This window comes from Hibiscus syriacus, unplaced genomic scaffold (genome assembly GCF_006381635.1).
Source record: "Hibiscus syriacus cultivar Baekdansim isolate YM2019G1 unplaced genomic scaffold, ASM638163v2 tig00110109_pilon, whole genome shotgun sequence".
Lineage (NCBI taxonomy): Eukaryota > Viridiplantae > Streptophyta > Magnoliopsida > Malvales > Malvaceae > Hibiscus > Hibiscus syriacus.
This window is the reverse complement of record NW_024062593.1, coordinates 1,083,557-1,104,125: the sequence shown is the minus strand read 5'-3', so window position 1 is coordinate 1,104,125 and position 20,569 is coordinate 1,083,557. Positions and strand designations below refer to the sequence as shown.

The following is a 20,569-nucleotide window of genomic DNA, read 5'->3' as shown; positions in this document are numbered from 1 at the left end:
TCAGTGAAACACCCCTTGCTCCGCTCATGTAGATAAAAATCAACTGCGGTCTTAGCCCAAAGGGTGTTATCCAAAATTGTGTCCGGTAGTTGTTCCCTCTCCTCTTCAGATACCGGTATGGTACTGGCCGGTAACTCATACGAGAGCCAACTTGAATCCATCATGTCCGGCACGACAGAGGGTTTCTCAAGAAGCCTACATATGACGCCATGTGAATCGGGCTCTTGAATGGTGGGAGGGACCTCTTCAATGATGACAGTGGCCTCTTGAACGGTGGGAGGGGACTCTCGAGGAATGATATGGGGGGCCTCTTCAACGATAGGAGTGGACTCTTGAGGATGACAGGCGAGTCGGGCTTCTTCTTGCGGTGTCTTCGCACTATTGGGGTGTACGGAGACTTAATAGCACGTGCACGCTGTCTGATGCGTGAACTCCGTCGTGCAAGCATAACCTGACGTAAGCATCCACTCTATCGGGCCGCTAAATAATTAAATACAAAATCAGTAAATAAACAGACATGATATTTAAACAGTGAAAACAAAGACAAATATGTTTCAAACTTGCATTGTATTCACCCAAGTCATTATTCTATCATAGTTCACAAAATGCATCAGATAACAAAGAAAAATATGTTTCAAACTAATACCCTGAAGTTAGTATTTGTTTTGTCTATTGGTTGAAGTAAATTTATCCATTCAAGTTTCAATTTGCAGAAGAAGAAATAGTTTACTTTCGCAACACGAAACTTAAAATCGCAACGCGAAACCAAAATCGCAACGCGAAATGAAAATCGCAACGACAGAATCGCAATGCGAAACCAAAATCGCAACGAAAGAATCGCAACGCGAAATGAAAATCGCAATGCGATTTTGGTTTCGCGTTGCGATCTTGTCGTTGCGATTTTAGTTTCGCGTTGCGATTCTGTCGTTGCGATTTTCATTTCGCGTTGCGATTTTGGTTTCGCGTTGCGATTTTAAGTTTCGTGTTGCGAAAGTAAACTATTTCTTCTTCTGCAAATTGAAACTTGAATGGATAAATTTACTTTCAACCAAAAGACAAAACAAAGACAAATACTATTTCACAGTGTTAAAGAATACACAGTTTAGCAGAATTGGCAGCAACCGAACAAATTTACTTTCAACCAAAAGACAAACAAAGACAAATATATTTCACAGTGTTAAAGAATACACAGTTTAGCAGAATTGGCAGCAACCGAACAAATTTACTTTCAACCAAAAGACAAAACAAAGACAAATATATTTCACAGTGTTAAAGAATACACAGTTTAGCAGAATTGGCAGCAACCGAACAAATTTACTTTCAACCAAAAGACAAAACAAAGACAAATACTATTTCACAGTGTTAAAGAATACACAGTTTAGCAGAATTGGCAGCAACCGAATAAATTTACTAAGCAATCTAAGTGAAATGGCTAATCTAAGTGAAATTACGAGTAAATTTATCATTAAGTTAAATATGGAAAATCTTAAACTTACCTCGTTGCGTAGAGTATGAACCTCATTCTGCAACGATACTATCATCTCACGTAGAGCGGCAACCTCACCACGTAAAGTTGACACCTCCACACGCCATGCACCATCGTTATCGCGTAGAGTACCGATCTCCTCACGCAAGGCATTGACCTCATCACGTAACTCCCTTGACTCATCCCGTTGAGGTGGAGGTGGAGAACAGGGAGATAGGAGTCGTGGCATCTTTGCCGGTCGCCTATCATGAGGTGATGGTGGAGAAGAGGCTCGATGATGTGACGGGATAGGTGATGGCTCTCGTTCTAGAGGTGTATAGTCGTCACGATCGGGTGATGGCTCTAGGTGAGGTGATGGCTCTCGAATTGGAGGAAGTGGATGCTGCTCATCATCCGTGCCATCAAAAAAACTCTGACTAGCTTGCCACCAATCAGTGGCAAGCTCTTCCTCCGTGGGTGACAGTCTTTGTAATGGAATGTTGGCCTCCTAAAATATAAAAACTCAAACAAAGTTAAACGTCTACTATTAATAACTTGTTTATATTATATGAAAGTATTTGTGTTAACTTACATTATTTATTGTGGCATATGGTATTAAGTCTTCCCAATCCAACAGAGTTTTCCTCTTCCAGGAAATAGCCCTGGGAATATCATTTGACGTTTTTATTGCATATGTACGCATGCTGGGGAAAGCCTCGAATATCCAAATCTACAAACAATATAATAACAAAATTAGTAATTGTTAAATAATTAATTATAATTTTAGAAACATTATATAGAAATTCTTACCTTAAAGGCCCAAACAAAGCCTGACAAAGTGTATTTGGACCCATCGCCCCGCAAACTTTTGCGGTCATCAAAGGCAGACGACAACTTAGTCCAGGTAGCTTTCCATATATACGAACCCCACGGAAACAGATTCCATGCATTCAGGTCCTCTACCAATATATTAGCTCCCGATGAATAGGTTGTCTGGCCTCTCTGCCTAAAAAGCCGGCATACACAAGTAGTAGAAGGCATACTCGGACAACATCGACGTCTTCCATCCGAGTGAAACCAGCTTTCTTATTAAATAATTTCTTCAGGTCGTCGACATGTAGGTTCGGCTTCTCCATTGACTCATCCGGAAAAACCCGGGATAACCATGATGGGCGGGCGATATGACGAGTGTACCGGCCTACATCATCGTGTCCGAATCGTAGACCAGTGATTAAGCAGAACTCCTTCCGCCCAAAGCAAGTATACGCTGGTGGAAAATGAAACCATATCTCTTCCTCACCACGTTGTATACTGTCGGGTAGATTTGATGTCATGGTCTGAAGCCACAAATGGGTCAAATTAGCATCTCCACCCGGATGCTGTACTCTCAGCCATGGCCCGAAGCAGGTTTCCTCAAACAATTGTCTTTGAGCAGGTGAAAGCTTCTTTGCAATTGTAGTGGCCAGGCTGACTTTATTTCTCAAGGTCAATTGAGCCGAAAAAAATTTCTACAAAAACAATAAACATACCAAGTTAGATATACCAAAAACTACACTGTGAAGATATACCAAAAACAATAAACATAAAAAGTAGTAGTTTATTCTTGAAACTAAAATTTGCAACACTGTTTTGTCTTTTGGTTGAAATGAAAATCGCAACGAGAGAATCGCAACGCGAGATGACAATCGCAACGAGAGAATCGCAACGCGAAATGAAAATCGCAACGAGAGAATCGCAACGCGAAATGAAAATCGCAATGCGATTTTGGTTTCGCGTTGCGATTCTCTCGTTGCGATTTTCATTTCGCGTTGCGATTCTCTCGTTGCGACAGTCATTCTCTCGTTGCGATTTTCATTTATCTCGTTGCGACTCTTCTGCAAATTGAAACTTGAATGGATTGCATTACTTCAACCAAAAGACAGAACAAAGACAAAGACAAATACTAACTTGAAAATCGCAACGAGAGAATAGCAACGCGAAATGAAAATCGCAACGAGAGAATCTTAACGCGAAATGAAATCTAAGTGAAATGCTTAATCTATTATTGAAATGACCAGTAAACTTATCATCAGTTTCAATATGAAAAACCTACAATAATGCAAACATTTCAAAATAAAAATAATTAAAAAAACTAACCCTCGGAGGTTGATTTTCCATTTCTGAATATTGTGAGGGATTTCTGACCGTGAATGGTTGTGAGGGATTTCGCCGGAGATGGGGACGGAAATCTTCGGAGATGGGGACGGATTTCTTCGCCGTAGAGTGAGAGATGGAGATGGGACTGAGTTGTGATTTTAGGTTTTAGGTTATGAGTTGCGATTACGGGATTTGTCTTAATATTCTTTTGTAATTTGAAAATAAAATACGCGTAGCGATTATAATGGCGCTTTAAATATCGCGTTGCGATTTACGGATACGCGTTGCGATTTTATGTATTATCGTTGCGATTTACGGATACGCGTTGCGATATACGGATACGCATTGCGATTTACCCATACGCGTTGCGATTTTACGGATACACGTTGCGATTTACGGATACGCGTTGCGATTTATGTGTTCGCGTTGCGATTTTCATATTCGCGTTGCGATTATTGAAAATCGCAATGCGAATTTGTACTATCGCATCGCGATTTTCAAGAATCGCGTTGCGATTTTGGAAACTGATTTGCGATTCTGGGGATCGCGTTGCGATTTTTATTTCGCGTTGCGATTTTGTTGGTCATTTTGGCAAATCCAAAAAAAGTTGGTTAAAATCGTATATTATAACTTTTTTTTGGTCACTGAGGCGATTTTCTCTATATATAAAGAGCGGTGTTATAATAATTATCCCTAAATATATAAGAGAAAAGACTTAATGACAAAAACAAGTGTCCAAACTATACTAAGAGATGGACCGAGGGGCGCTGGGGGCATTCGGCCCTGTAAATTTTAAATTCTCTTTTATTTTAATTTTTTTTGAGTATTTTCTATTGATAACTTGTTTTCACTTCCTATCATAAAATCTTGTGTCCGTCAATGACTATATTTTTTGCTCATTTTAGGTGCATAAAAGTATTTTTTGTTCGAAGTAGGTGTCTAATGTTTCTGATGTTATTTTTTTGGTACATAATTTGTCACGACCGTTAAAAAATCGTCATATGATATATGTCACACACACACATATATATATATATTATTTAAAAAAAAAAACTTAAAATTATAGTTTTTTTAAATCCTAAATTCTTCTAAAATCATAAAATAAATTTAAATTCCTAAAATATCTAATTCCAATCCCCTTACCACCAATAGTCGTCAATTTACCAAAACTCCAATCATGCCAACCGATTGGCTTCTTTCACCAATATCACATGACAACAAGCACAAATAAAAAAATCCCAACCAACCACCAATACCACTGTCTTCGTCAACACCGCTACCTTGATGGTCGGAACAAAATGACGAAAATGTCGGAGTAGAACGATTAGAAGGGCAACATTGAATCTTTTTCTTCCTCAAGGGTGACAAGCGATGGTTTTCTTCCTCATATCCTAAATCAGATTAAGGATGACAAGAAGTGCTGAAGATGAAATGGTCAACGACAAGGACGAAGACGATCAACAAGGGGTACCCACATTAAGCGAAAAATACTTTAATCACCTAAAATGAACAAAAAGTATAATTTGTACATTTATTTTTGTCATTAAAGCTAAAAGAAAATTATACTATAATCCAAGTCAGGTTAGATCAAAACAAATACAACACACATCCTCTCCGTCGCCACCGCAAGAAAGCTTCAAATCTTCAAACCTCGCAACCAGAAGGAAAACACCGGTCGTGGGGAACCTCCGCTCCGGTTGAGACCACGGGAAGACGATATAACCAGCGAGGTCGAAACAAGCTCTTGAACTGAAGATATGGGATCCATACACAAGTGTAGAAAATCAGGGCCGCCATGCATGAACCCGAGTTAGAACACAGTAGAGAAATCATCTTCTTCTTCTTTTTCTTGTTTGTTAAAAGCTCCGTCCCAAAGAAATAAATTCAGTAGAGAAACCTTTATATAGGGAGTGGAGTTCAAAGGGGTGAATAAACATAACATGCAAGTGTTCCCCGGGTACTCTGGTTTGAGCAAAGGTTTTGACTTTTCATTTGTTTAATGAGAAGGGTTGTTATGAAACTGTGAATTCGGCGAGAGTGAAGGGCCGGCGCCGACCCCACATCCTCTGAGTCTGCGCTTTTATTTTGTTCGGGAAGAACCCACGCTTCCAGCCAAAGCGATAACCGCTACATTCTTCTCGGATTCGAGCATAACTTCTAAAAATAAATGAGATTTAGGGATAATGGCATGAATGGTCCCTAGATTATAGTAAATCTTCCCTATGCGTACTTATGTTTCTAAAATAGTACATGGACTCTAATATTGTCAAATATGTGAAATGACATGCAGCCTCTTTAATCCAAATTTAGACATGTCACATCGCATAGAGATATCACATGACATTATAAATAACTAATTGTTTTATTAATGTCTATTAAATTGAATGATAATAAATTTAATATCTGTTAAACAATGAATAGATTTTAATACAATGGATAGATAATTTTACTCCTCAACTCTTAATATAGACGGAATCTATGTGGTTATCGGACCAAGAAGAAAATGATTTGAAGAGGTTATAATATAGTATCTATTTAGATTATTTTTTAATTATTGATAACGTCTATATATAATAATGGGTGTAGGCTTTGTCCAGTGTAGACACGTGATCATCCTAAAATCTAATTTTTTTTATTAATAGTTTGTTTTATCGTGGGTGTTCATCCAAAAAAAATTAAATATTTACTTTTTTAAATAATATTTATTTTTTTAAAAAAATATTTATAATATATTTTAGATATTTATTTTAAAAATATACTCTATAAACAAAACCTAACATCATCATATCTCAAGAGACAAAGGCTCATAAATAATATTTACTTTTTTTTAAAAACATATATATTTATAATATTTATTTTAAAAATATACTATATAATTTAAACAAAATCTAACATCATCATATCTCAAGAGACAAAGGATCATAAATATATGCAGAGATGATAACTAATAAAGTTAAATCAGGTTAAGTTTTCAATCCAACCTGACCTAACACAGGAAATATGCTCTTTCATTTTTTCTTGAGTTTAGACAAGTTTTATTTGATCTTAAAATTGATACAAATTTTAATGTAAAAATTTATATTCGATCTGACTCGACACAAATATAAAACATATTTTCATTCGACAAAAGATATATCTATTGGAAAATATATATATAAAGAGCGATGTTATAATAATTATCCCTAAATATATAAGAGAAAAGACTTAATGACAAAAACAAGTGTCCAAACTATACTAAGAGATGGACCGAGGGGTGCTGGAGGGATTTGGCCTTGGAATTTTTAAATTCTCCTTTATTTTAAATTTTTTTGAATATATTATATTGATAATTTGTTTTCACTTCCTATCATAAAATCTTGTTTCCGTCAATGACTATATTTTTTTTGCTCATTTTAGGTGCATAAAAGTATTTTGTTCGAAGTAGGTGCCTAATGTTTATGATGTTATCTTTTTATGTACATAATTCGTCATGACCGTTAAAAAATCGTCATATAATACGTGTCATATATATATATATATATATATATATATATATTAAATTTTATTTTAAAAAACTTAAAATTATATATTTTTTAAATCCTAAATTCTTCTAAAATCATAAAATAAATTTAAATTCCTAAAATATCTAATTCCAATCCCCTTACCACCGATAGCCGCCACCAACATCGCCAATTTACCAAAACTCCAATCATACCAACCGATTAGCTTCTTCCACCAATATCACATGACAACAAGCACAAATAAAAAAAATCACAACCAACCACCAATACCACTGCCTTCATCAACACCGCTACCTAGATGGTTGGAACAAAATGATGACAATGTCGGAGTAGAACGATGAGAAGGGCAACATTGAATCTTTTTCTTCCTCAAGGGTGACAAGCGATGGTTTTCTTCCTCAAATCCTAAACCAGATTAAGGATGAAGACAAGTGCTGACGATGAAATGGTCAATAACAAGGGCGACGACAACAACAAGGGCGACAACGATCAACAAGGGGAGATGCTACTAGGATTAGGGATTTTAGAGTTTTTTAGGGATTTTTTTAATTTTAGATAAATTAGAATTTTTTTAATATAGTTTTATTTTTTTTAATATAGTTTTAAGTTTTTTAAATTAAAATTTAAAAAATATAAATACAACACGTGCCGAATAACGATTTTTTAACAGTCGTGATGGAACATGTATTTAAAAGAGTAACAAAAAACTTTTTTAGGCACTCACATTGAACAAAATACTTTAATCACCTAAAATGAACAAAAGGTATAGTTTGAACATTTATTTTTGTCATTAATCTTAAAGAAAATTATACCATAATCCAAGTCTAATCATATTAGATCGAGTCAAAATCTATTAAATTATGATCAAATGACCATACCTAAATACACATGCCATGATGTTAACAGGCCTAAAGCTCATAAAGAGAGCGTGTTAGTAGGCTTAAAGCCCATAAAGAGCGTCAAAATTTGAATTGGATAGATAACACGTGCGGAGAGATTTTCAGCTATTTATTGTTACCCTCACAGAAAGAAGAGAAAACTGCGGTTGAATTACCTGTCCTGTCTGCTCCAACTATCCCGAGTATTTTCGTTTCCGTTTCTCCCGTTTCAAAAAATTCCCCAAAAACCCAGGCTCGGCCGAGTGAAGCACCTAACTCAGCGGGCCAGGGTTCAACTCTGAGCTTGGTCTTAAAGCTTTTTCTCTCTCCAACAAAGACAGCCAAAGTAAGTTTCTTTTTGTTTTGTTAGGTTCATTAATGCCGTACCCTCTTCAGGATTTTGTCTCACCCGTTTCTTTTCCCTCTTTTTCCCATGTATTTTTAATGCAGGGGCTTAAAAAGAGTCAAACCCCTTTCTTTTCTTAAAAAACTTGTTTATTTTGTTGATAATCCAGAAAGCAAGTGATGTCTGTGAGTATGAGGAAACTTGTTTCTTGTGATATTGTTTTTGTTATTGTTTTGTGAATTTAATTGAAAAAGAGTTTGGTTTTATGTTTTTTTTAATTAGGAACAAGAGAAGATGGTCGGTAGTGGTAGTGAGGCTCAGATGGATGATTCCAAGCCACTCTTGGAAGGAACTGAGGGTGTTGTTGTAGCCGAAGCTGACTGTTTAGCTCCAATGGACACTGAAAAAGAAGCCGCTAAAGTGAAAGACCATATTCAGGTTGAAGAAGATGGGAAATTGATGGCTCAGCCGGTCTGCGACAACCTGGATTCCGTTGAAGGACAAGCTGTTTCTGACCAAACCCACGGTCGTGAGGATCATGACAAGGCTCACAATGTTGTTGTTGATGCTGCTGATGTTCAAAATGAGGAGATTTTAAATTCTGGGGATGATGAAGATGGTAAATTTAAGGATGTTGAGGACAAATCTGTGGCCGAAACTGTTACCAGAACGGATGAAATTGAACATGACAATGAACTCTGTGGAATCCCCACTGCTGAAATAAAAGTAAAGCCCGAAGGTGATGCCGATGGAGTTGACAATCAGGAGCAGACCACATCGAGAGAACTCGATGACAAAAACCCTAACATGTGCTTCGACAACGACTGGTCCGACTTGGAGGAGGAGCAAGTGGCTTTCGTGAAAGAGGTTGAAGCATTTTACAAGGAGAATAACCTTGAATTCAAACACCCTAAGTTTTACAAGGAGGATTTGAATTTGCTCAAGTAAGCCTTTTTCAAGTATGCATGTTCATCATTTTCCTTGATAAAATTGAAGTCTTTGTGTTAACTGTTCTTCCCTTTTTGATATGATTAAAGGTTATGGAGAGTTGTCATCAAATTGGGAGGCTATGAACAGGTTTGCTTGTACATTAAATTGAAAGTGTAAAACTAAAATCAAATGGCATATCAATCGTTTAAGTTCTTTGGTAATGTGTTGCTTTCCTGATACTTTTTGAAGGAGATGCCTGTGTGTACAGCATCTGCATGTGCAAAGTCATTGTTGTCTGTGAAATTATCTGGTTGTAGTTAGTTGGGTTTTACCGAACATGAAAGAGGCCGTTAATTATGTTTTAATGTTTATTTAGTAACGACAAAAAATTCGCTTGCCTTTTATGGTTATGAATATGAAGTAGTTATGGACTTCCTTTCCTAATTGTGCCATGGACTTTGTAGGTGACCTCGTGCAAATTGTGGAGGCAGGTGGGAGAATCGTTTAATCCCCCAAAGTAAGAATAACCTGTAACGTCTTGTTGATGAGCTAGCGATTTGCTTGACTTGAGTACTGAAAAGCCTACACTTTTCTACTATTAAAACTGCTTGTTCAATTGTTGGTGAATTTTGATTTCGTATGACATTTTATATTGTGTGGGAAAATCTATGGGATTAAAATTTTATGTTTGCTAACTCGGTTTCCTGTTTTTATGAATAGAATTTGTTAATGAAGCACCCTCGTGTCCTTATACCACAATTATGGCTAACCTTTTATTTACTTATTTGTTGCGCATAGGACCTGTACTACTGTGTCTTGGACATTCCGTATCTTTTATGAGAAGGTTGGGTTCTAACCACATATTTCCATTGATTATAGTAACAGAGATACTCTTTGAATTAAGGCCACGTCCCTTCCTCCGTCTTCTCTAATATAAATTATCTTTATTTTCTATTTTGGCTTGTGGTTCTCCTATGATTTGGTTCCACCAATTTGTGCAGGCACTGCTCGAGTATGAAAAGCATAAATTGCATGGCGCTGTACTCCCTCATTCTGTTCCTTCCCTCATAGAGCCTATCACGGTTGTTAGTCCGGTAAAATCCAATAATTATATTATTATAATGCTTTCCGATCCGCTTGGCATAGCATATTTGTTTCAATGTTACTTGTTAACATGAACGCTGTTTGTCGTATCCATATTTTATATTTACCACATTTTCCTTTCACGTAGTTTTTACCTCTTTTGTACTATGAAGAAATGAGATTTTTGACTTTTGCATATGCACAAGTTTTCTTCAATTGATAGGACTACGTGCATGTTGAGGTGTGTGCGGTTATAGAAATGCTATATTGATGGCATACACAAAAATTATGCCGGCATGTTAGATGTTTTGACGGATGGATTGCTTTGTGAAAGGATATGATAGATAAGTCCAGTTATGAAGTTCATGTTAAATGCTGGGGGTCCTTAACCTTAATGAACTCTCTGTGATATACTGATATGAGTGAAATCGGATTTACCACGTCCACATTAAATAATTTACCAAAGCATTTGCATAGTAACCATAAACATAGTAACTCCTCGTTTCCAATAGTAAGTTAAATATATTATCCAATGACTTCTATAAATTTTGTGTAGCCTCCTGATAGTACTCAAGCTCCTGGGTCCGGTAGGGCAAAGAGGGATGCTGCTACTCGTGCTATGCAGAGCTGGCATTCTCAGCTTGTTCTTGATAATGGAGAGGTCTGTCATCCAATCATCAAGTTTTTGTGGAAAATTTCCGTGCCTTATCGATTTAATCTTTTGTTTAGTTTCCCCCTCTTGTTTTCCCGCTTTCATCTGCTCTGATTTCACCGTTTTTTATGTATGTTTCCTTAATTTTCTAGGACAAAAACTCGAGTCCGACACCCAAAACTGACAGACAACCTAAAAATTCTGGTATTTCTAATAGTCTAATTGGCTGGCCAAACACATTCAGCGATAACAATTCCAAAAGTTATTCTTTATGCCCGAGACTTGGTCTGTTGTCTCAGGTTCATTAAAGCGCAAAAAGCCATCAACTTGTGTCCAAGCTGCTCCACCTAAACCGAAAAAACTACGGTTATGATTGCCTATTACTTAATTCCTTTTATTTTTCCATTCTGTAAAACTTTTGAAACAATATCTCGACTTTTGAAGGTGCTGAAACTAGGCCTTCTTTTGGCAGGTCAGATACTATGGTTGTCGATATTGGAGCCCCGGCTGATTGGGTGAAGATTAATGTGCAAAAAACCGTAAGTCTTTCTCTCGTGATAATTCTTGAGGACAGTGTGCTACATCGCTATATCCTATGAATCTACCTCTTTCTTCCCCCTTCCCAGGCTGACTGCTATGAGGTATTCGCTTTGGTTCCCGGGTTTCTGCGTGATGAGGTCAGTATATATATCTCTTCATGTCTACTGGTAGTCCCTTCGAATTTGAAATTGCGGAACTTTAAAGAGGTAACGCCTCAATAGAAGAGATCTCATTTTAGCCAGAAGGATGCTGTTGCAAATGTATTAGTTTATTTTTTCCTTTCATAGTAGAGCTTTATTAGGAAATTTATTCGGGTGCTCAAGCGACTTACTCCCCCGTTCATGTAGCTCGTGAACAAAGGCTGCTTGAATAGTTAAGACTGTTGATGTAGCTCATGAACTGTACTAAGAAATTTATTCGGGTGCACAAGCGACTTACTTCCCGCTCATGTAGCTCATGAAAGAAGGCTGATCGAATAGTTAAAGACTCATTAGGCTTTACCATTTAAGGTTCTTAATACTAACTGCTAGGTTTGCACGAGTATAGCCGTTATAAACGCTACACGACTCTTTCGGTGAATTTCCGAGAGAGATTCAATGCAACCAACTAATTAAGATTAATCTCCGCATCTGTTCTCATTTTTCAAATCCGTTTATAACAGTCTGCATGTGCTTAAATGAATCAGGTGCATGTTCAGTCCGATCAAGCAGGACACTTGGTTATATCCGGTGAACCAAGAGAACTGAACAATCCCTGGGGTGTTACACCCTTTAAAAAGGTTCGTCTTATTCGATGAAATCGCAATATGGATAACGGTAATCATGTTCGATAGCCATTATAAATGCCTACTCGGATCGGTAGCCACTGTTTTCCTGACAATGGAATTCCGTATTCAATCAATATTGTTTCTTTTTTCTGAAACCTTTTTCGTTATCAATACATGGTTGTGCTTGTCCAGGTCGTCAGCTTGCCGTCCAGAATCAACCCGAATAAGACCTCCGCCGTCGTTACCCTGCAGGGTCAGCTGTTCGTGCGCGCCCCTATCGATCAGTCGGATGTATAACGTGTAGGCTTTTAATGTAGAGATTTCTCTAGTTTGAAACTGACGTCTGATCATCAAATTCAGCAGTTGCACAATTTTATTGATCAGAGTTTATACAGCCAATCTTCCAACATTAAGCATTTCTTTTCTTTTCAAATGCCATCATTCATGTTCTTCTTTAAGCTCGACTCGGTCAAGTTTGTAAAGGTCCTAAAAACTACCTGTTCTTATCTTCTACCACTTTTCCAAAATTAGGATTTTCTCATGCTATGATCTATTTTTTTATTCCAAAGTTGGGTGATCAAAATGCAAGAGTCTTAAAAGTGAGCTACTTGATCCATGAGTTGAAAAGTTCATGAGCAATTCAAAAAAATAATATTTTAATTTTTTTAAATTAAATTATTAATAATATTAACATTTATATGTATTTTTTAAAATTGTAATATAAGATTTTCATGTACTTTAGATTCGAATTTGAGTTTCAGCTTCAATCGAGCTAAGTACGAGAATATTTCGATTTTAAGTTTTTTTAAGTTTGAGTCAAACTTCAAATTTTAATTTTAAGTTCGAGATAATTTTAAATTTATGAACTTTCAAATTAAATTAAACTCAATTTTAAGCTTTTCGAATTAAATTAAGTTCAACGAAACTCAAACTCATCTCAAACTTACTTACCACCTAAATTCACATTACTATACTTCACGATCAATAAGAAATTGTCATATTACAACTGTATCATTTATAATTAATATTTCGTCGTTTGTTATTATATATCAGAAAAAGTAATAATCAAATGATTTAACATTAGATCGATTTATCAATAACTTTTATTACATGAGAAAATCATATTTTATTTTAATAGATCGAATGTTTATGTATTTTAAAATATAAATTTTGCCGTGTGAAAATAAAACACTAGACTAACGTGGAGGATGCACGCATTTCATGTGGAAAAGACGCTCATTAAAGTATGACGAAATTGCATACCTACTTCCACATATCAATTTGTATTATAATTTCTAGGATAAACTACACATTCAGTACTAAATTATTACTTTTGTTCAACTTTGATACTTGAAACTTTATATTTTCAAAAACCAAACTTAACATTTAGTTTAAGTTTCGTCTGAGTACTTTATTGTTAAAAATTTAATGGTGATGATCACCATGAGATAATATTCAATATATTTGGAGTAACTAACTTCAAAGTTTATTCAATATATTATGATAATAGTCCTTGGAAGGCATCTTTTCCAGATCTTTGTTTTGTTCCCTCTTGCTCGCAAAGATCCTTCTCAGATCTTTCTTTTGTTAAATGAATCAATTTAGTGATATTTATATTAATATACCCAATCAGAAATAAGAAGAACAAAATGAGATTATAATAAACAATACAATAAAGCAAAACTTAGTGGATGATCACGTAAAATATGTTTAATTAACAGTTGTGTTATTTTTCACGTTTTCTAAGGTTACATGCCCTGGGCTTTTGTCTTAGATTATATAATATAAAAGAAAGAAAATACAAAATAAATAAAAGAAGAATTACAAAGGGACGATTTCTCCTTCCAGCTTATTACAAAGAGATTTGTTTCCTCGGTACATTTCTACCATGGGGTTTTTGAAACTTTTTTCCTCTCTAGGAAGAAGCCTTGGAAACATCCTTGCTTGACCTGTTGTACTTCATATGGCTATTAACTAGTTGCCCAGCAGAAATTGCAGACATGAGCGACAACTCCCCAGCAAGGACCGCACCGGCTACTATGGTTGCCAGTGTCCTCGAGTTTGCTCCGGGCGTCTCTTTGCTTGCACCTTTCACTCCGAGTAAATTCAAACATGCTGACTGAGATGCAAGTTGAGTTCCACCACCAACAGTGCCAACCTAAAGGATGAATCATGGAGGAATACAGATAATTAGGCACTAACATCAATAACCCGGATTTTGTTTTTGGTAATTAAAATTCTTGTGTTTCAATAATCGGACAGTGACACGATTGATTACCTCGATAGAAGGCATTGTGACAGAGACGTGAAGGTCCTTGCCGTCGTTAACAGCTTCCATCATGGTGATGCAATGAGAGCTCTCGACGTTTTGAGCCGGATCTTGACCAGTAGCTATGAAGACTGCAGACACAATGTTACTAGCATGAGCGTTGAATCCACCCAGAGCTCCAGCCATGGCTGAGCCAGTAAGGTTCTTAAGCATGTTAAGCTCCACGAGAGATTCCACACTTGTCTTCAAGACCTTCCTCACCACATCGCCTGGAATGATGGCTTCGCAGACAACAGATTTGCCTCGTCCTTCGATCCAATTTACTGCAGACGGTTTTTTGTCGGAACAAAAGTTTCCTACATGAACAAATCCATAACATTCAGTAATCTAAGTCGAGCGGTAAATAGAGATATAACACAAATAGTGCAAGTCTGCAAAAAAAAAAGGAAACTTACCGGAGATGCCAAGGACATCCATGTCAGGGAAATCGGTTTGAAGGAAATCCAAAACGTTTTGGACTCCCTTGGAAACCATGTTCATCCCCATTGCATCACCGGTACTGCAAGTGAACCTCATATACAGATTCTTCCCTGCAATTGCACATTTGATACTTTGAAGCCTACCAAATCTACTTGATCTGCAACCACCAAAAAATTCCAAAACTTTCAATAAACCATTACAGATATTAGCTTCAATTTTAAATCAATCAATCCGAACTTCAAAAAATGTCGAAACAAACCTGTTGAAAACAACAGATAAGGTCTCGAAGCTATCGGGATCCTCCAAATAGAACTTCAAATCAGCTGCCCTTTTCGCCGTACCGAACCTCACGACAGGAGCTCTAGTCATTCCATCTTTCAACAGAACACAAGTAGCTCCACCAGACAAATGAATAGCCTTGAAACCCCTATTAGTGCTGGCCACCAAGCATCCTTCAGTGGTTGCCATGGGAACCGAGAACTCTCTTCCATTAAGCAACAGAGGCCCAGCAATTCCAACGGGAATCTGCACGTATCCAACCGGCATCTCACAACACTGCCCTAAAATCGACTCGTAATCAAACCCCTCCAAGGGCAATCCAGACAACGACTTCCCAGTTAATCTCTGCAACGCCTCACGCCTGATTGCAGCCGCTCTCTTGCAATCACCTAGTTTCGATTCCAACGAATAAGAAGGGGTTGTTCCCGCCACTACGGATTTAATTATCTCCTCATCTTCCTCCGTTAAAACTGTCACAGGCTTTTCATCGAACACTTTCTGGGCAGTGACGATGGGTGCCTGAGGAGGCAGAGAAGGCAGCGAGCAATCGAGAGCTTGTGCACAAGGGACTTTACGGGCATCTTCTTTACGAAGCAGAACTTCATTTTCCTCCTCCTCGTCCTCGGAAATCCAAACGTCGGGGGTCGGTCGGAAAACCAAAGACTGAACAAAGTCAATCCCGAAGAACCCCAAAAGGTAAATGAACGATGCGACAAAGGCGATAATCGCGACGATCTCGGAGAAGGTGACGACGTGGAGAGGCGTGGAGGTACGGATCTTTTCACGCCAACTGGAAAGAAGAAAGTAAACCACCGAGAAGAAAAGGGTAAAGAAAGCAGCATTCGTCAGGTGCAAAGGAAGCGGCAATGCATCGGAGGCTTTAGTGACATCTTCATCTAAAGAAACAGTCTTCGTCGGCTTCAGAGCTTGAACGGGTTTAGTTGAAGATAGCCGGGAAGCCTCCATTTTGGGTGTTTACGGCGGAGGAAGCAGAATTCCGGCGGTGAAGAAGCGTAGGAGAAAACCGAAGCAAACGAGAGTCGATTTTCAGTTAGTTTCTTTCAAAGGTTTATGAGATGGGTTCGAGTTTGAGAAGGCAGAGTTAAGGAGAAGGCAGTATTTATAGGATTAGAGGAAGAGCGCGTGCTAAATGCGCGTGAAGAGAATAGGAGGACAATGCTTGGCATGTGCTACTGTAGTACCTTATGACTTAATAAACCACGAAGAGAAGAGTCAAAGAAAGAATTTGAAGGCAGTGTTGGGGCAAATGCTTTGTCTGCACCTTCCCTCCGTATTTCATTTTCCTTTTTCGTTTTGCTCTTTCGCTTTTTCCCCCAATACTCTTATTTTGGTATTTTCTGTCATTTATTTATAATTTATCAATCTTTTACCTATTCCTAAATTTGTATCATTTTTCCTCAATTCTTACATATTCATAAATTTAGACCGTAATATGACATCTTTTGTCAAATTAATCTTTCTGATTAAACAAGTATTTTTTATATATAAAAATGAACTTTTTAAGTTAGGGACTGGATATAAAACTTTACTAAAGTACAAGGACTGAGAACCTATTTTGACCTTTTCCTGATTACAAAGTCAGATGGAAATTAATTGGGATGGCAACCCTAGAGAAATATCGACCCTATATATAGAACTCATTATCAATTACTGTCATTTCGAATTAATATGTAAAATGGCATTTAACATGAGAAGATTAAAATTTAGAGCATGTTTCTATAAAAAAAAAATATGGCACTTAAAAAGTAAAAATATAATTGAATTAATTTATATAAATTTTAGAAATATATAAGAGAATACTTTTGGTATGATTTAGTAGTTGCATATATCCATTTTTTATATTTTGTTCTTTTGTAAACATGCTTTTATGATTAAAAATTGTTATTTTTTTAACGATTATAAATTCATCGTGACGTTGCGAATAGAGAAAATTAAATTTGAATGGTCATTTTTATAATGAACATTTATAATATTTGATCTTGATCAATTGACTAATAAATCGAATATTTACCATTGTAGAAAAATAACGAAAACTAAATCAATTCCATCGATTTGGTTTTGTTATTTTTTTCTTAAAAATTATCGTTTATATTAAATAATAATGAAGTTAGACAAAATCAATTAAAACTTACAAGTGCATGATTAAATCATGCACGCAGAATATAAATCTAATGGTATACGATAATTTCAATAGAGAACGCATACATATATATATATATATATATATATATATATATAGGTTAAATGAACGATTTTTCTAAAATAAAGAATATTAATCTCTTTATACGATTTGAAAAATATTTCATTAGACAAGGAAGAATTCGTTTCCTCAACGCCGCTGGTTTCTGCAGACAAAAGAGCTGAATTTCAGTCTATGACATGAAAATTCAAACTGGACTGCATGAAGATAGATGATAATAAAATTTAAGTTGCTTACCACATTTGTATAAGAAAATTAATAATATGATATAGACGATAGAATTGAAGGGTTTTTTTTCTTTTTAAAAAAATAATAATAATAAGCAATATGATAATTATTCATCGCCATGTGCTGAAGACTTGGACTGCATGACCAAGTTTTCTTCATAAAAAACCATGTAAATTATACTATTTCTTCTGTATTTATTTAAATATACATGTGTGCGCAGCAGTGCAGGCGTAGTCAGGCCAACCAAACTAGAAAAACTTAACCTTATATTATATATTCTTTATTGCCCAGTTAATTTTTCTTAGCAGAATATTGACTGTAATATTGTCGTCTTTTAGACCATTACTACGTGCCCAAATTAGGTTAGAGTTCGGAAAAACAACCATCTTCAATTAAGAACTCCATTAATAAAAATGGGACAGATTCCAAGACAGTGAAGACCCTAAATTTATTGAGTGTTCACTTCCACATAAAAGCAGTTGGAAGAAACAAGTCATTTCCAGACAGGTAGAACTTGCATTCAAGAAGAATGCATGTGCATGCATCCAGGATGGATTGAAGGAGACAGTTAAAAAAAATTAAATTATCATCATATATTTTAGATTTTGTTTTTGTATTTTCTACTAATAACCTATTTTTGTCCCCTTAAATTTCTATAAGTTCGTCACCTCCTAAAATTTTAAAAGTTTTTCTCCTAACATAAAATATTGCCTCCGTCCCTACATACATATGCTGAAAATTACGTAGATTGGTGTATGTATGCTTGTTTTTAATGTTTGGTGTTCGTTTTATAGTCTATATTTGAATTTATAGTTGTTTCTTTTCATTGTCTTCAAATTAGTTCAATCCTGACTTTCTCTCTTTAAGAGTGAAATGTACCAAGAAAAAATTTATTCAAAATTCATATTCATAAATCATAATCATATGTCAATTGAGGACGTTATATTAATTTAACTAATTAAGGTAGCGTTTGTTTTCACTGTTAAATGTCTTCAAAGCTCTTATGTCTGTGCCGCGCAGACCACGCGCAGACATTGGGCTTCGCAGACTGTTTGTTTTTTTAGAAGACAAAAGCTCTTCTAACGTCTGCGCGTCCTCTTCTTGGCGCAGACGTGGCCTTATGTCTTCAAATCTCTTCTAACCTCTTCAAAGAACAAAAAATATGGATTGATTTCTTTTAAAATAAATTTAATATTTTATTTTTATTTATAATTCAAATATTATATATACTTTAAAATTGTATCTTTTTTATTTAATTAGTGGTTTTATTTTTTTAATTAAAAAATTTATATATAATCTTGTTCTAGTGGTCTAGTCTTAAACTTTTCATGTGGTATAGGTTCAATATATAAGGTATTGTGTAATTCATGACACAAACATCCAGCTTGGTTCAGTAGTAAGGCGTGTGCAAACTGATTTATATTTTAGTATGGATTGATTTATTTTAAAATATGAATTGATTTATTTTAAAAAATTTATTATTGTAGTTGTATGGATTATTTAAATTTCAGTATTGCAAAACTCTTTTAAGCTTAAAAAATCAGTTTATTTATATTTCAGTTTATTTTAGCAGTATGCATACGTTAAAAAACAAACAGTCTTCTTCTTGCAGACTACAGACTTTTGGTCCACCTCTTCTGCTGCAAATGCCTGCAGATGTGGTCCGCAGACTGCAGATCTTTTACCTCTGCAAAAACAAACACCACCTAAGTAACCTAACCTTTAAAATCTACAGTCTAATCGATTGATTTCATAACAAAAACGATAGTTGTTTTCTTGTAGTAGAATTATAAGATAATATTTATTTAGATTTTTCTTAATTTATTGGTAATTCACATGTCTTACAGACGCATGTACTTAAATTTAAAACCTTTAGGGAGAATAACATTCTCTTTTTATTATTAACATCACTTTATATGTTCATAGCAAAATGATAGTTAACATAATTAAGGAAGTTTTGAACCCCATACTAATTACATTAACCCAACATACCTATAAGGAAAATAACTTAACTAAGATTAATATTTGATTTATCCAAGTTGTGATATGCAGGGATGGATGCAGAGCTTTACGCTGGAGATGACGAACTTATAAAATTTTAAATGACGAAAACAGATTTCAATTGAAAATACATAGAAAAAATCTAAAATAGACAATAATTTTAAATTTACAAGTGAACGACTACTCTCACATGTCCCTCTCAGTCCATCCCTAATAGTATGTGATATTTGATGACATCATCATTTAAATTGATTAATATTATGTGAATAGTCTGATTGATTATTAAAATATCAAATCGTCTTAAATATTTTTTTAAATCTAAGTACCAATTGAAAAGAAAATTATTAAACTCAAGTATGACCTAATTTGATTACTTAGTTGGCGTGTGATATGTACCATTGTGATGAGGTGTTGGGTGGAGCAATTTAATTACAAGGTATAGATACAAAACAAGTGGCTCGCATATCAATTAATCATGGTTTGATTTACAAGCCTAAATAAATGACCCAATTATATTTTATTTTTCCTATTATTATTATTATTATCCTAACTTTTTCTTGGTATAACCACGTGTATTTGATTTATTGATAATCTAGGTACTGCAGAGGCGAAAACGATCCTATTTACTCAATTTGTTTCATTCGCAAACACCAATATTCAAATATCTGACTTTACTTAAGGGATCTAGTATCTCATCATACTAAACCAATTAGTTATTAGTATTATTATCCTAACTACACATGTCGATTTTAGACACTTTCTTACGTAATATTATCTTAATTATTATTTCTATAA

The 20,569-nt window shown here is 35.5% G+C and overlaps 2 protein-coding genes across 5 annotated transcripts; one reads left to right on the top strand and one right to left on the bottom strand.

Annotated features, from left to right (window-relative positions):
- Positions 1–8,232: 8,232 nt before the first annotated feature.
- Positions 8,233–12,707, top strand: LOC120214978 (AT-rich interactive domain-containing protein 5-like). 3 transcript variants are annotated; one of them, XM_039212782.1, is made up of 14 exons: positions 8,233–8,362; positions 8,430–8,510; positions 8,608–9,269; positions 9,363–9,402; positions 9,720–9,772; positions 10,054–10,099; positions 10,257–10,349; positions 10,895–10,999; positions 11,143–11,194; positions 11,290–11,356; positions 11,463–11,529; positions 11,617–11,667; positions 12,216–12,308; positions 12,489–12,707. In XM_039212782.1, exons 2-14 carry the CDS (start codon positions 8,505–8,507, stop codon positions 12,591–12,593), a joined length of 1,440 nt encoding a protein of 479 aa, XP_039068713.1. In that variant the 5' UTR covers positions 8,233–8,362; positions 8,430–8,504; the 3' UTR covers positions 12,594–12,707. The 3 variants fall into 3 exon arrangements, with proteins under 3 accessions (XP_039068713.1, XP_039068714.1, XP_039068712.1); XM_039212783.1 differs by having other exon boundaries at positions 8,234–8,325; positions 8,495–8,510; XM_039212781.1 differs by having other exon boundaries at positions 8,241–8,325.
- A 1,352-nt stretch (positions 12,708–14,059) lies between these two features.
- On the bottom strand, positions 14,060–16,427 carry LOC120214975 (3-hydroxy-3-methylglutaryl-coenzyme A reductase 1-like). 2 transcript variants are annotated; one of them, XM_039212767.1, is made up of 4 exons: positions 15,305–16,427; positions 15,021–15,202; positions 14,537–14,921; positions 14,060–14,501 (listed from the first exon to the last, which is right to left on the bottom strand). In XM_039212767.1, the coding sequence occupies exons 1-4, from the start codon at positions 16,288–16,290 to the stop codon at positions 14,267–14,269; spliced, it is 1,788 nt and encodes a 595-aa protein (XP_039068698.1). In that variant the 5' UTR covers positions 16,291–16,427; the 3' UTR covers positions 14,060–14,266. The 2 variants fall into 2 exon arrangements, with proteins under 2 accessions (XP_039068698.1, XP_039068699.1); XM_039212768.1 differs by having other exon boundaries at positions 14,060–14,454; positions 14,575–14,921; positions 15,305–16,426.
- Positions 16,428–20,569: the final 4,142 nt, after the last annotated feature.

Excerpts from the sequence above, each read along its gene's own strand:
- LOC120214978 (XM_039212782.1), top strand. Across the intron at positions 9,403-9,719 it reads AATTGGGAGGCTATGAACAG|GTGACCTCGTGCAAATTGTG; the intron begins GTTTGCTTGTAC and ends TGGACTTTGTAG. Across the intron at positions 12,309-12,488 it reads GTGTTACACCCTTTAAAAAG|GTCGTCAGCTTGCCGTCCAG; the intron begins GTTCGTCTTATT and ends GTGCTTGTCCAG.
- LOC120214975 (XM_039212767.1), bottom strand. The coding sequence starts at position 16,290 with ATGGAGGCTTCCCGGCTATCTTCAACTAAACCCGTTCAAGCTCTGAAG. Across the intron at positions 15,203-15,304 it reads TTATCTGTTGTTTTCAACAG|ATCAAGTAGATTTGGTAGGC; the intron begins GTTTGTTTCGAC and ends TGGTGGTTGCAG. Across the intron at positions 14,502-14,536 it reads GTCCGATTATTGAAACACAA|GATGTTAGTGCCTAATTATC; the intron begins GAATTTTAATTA and ends ATCCGGGTTATT.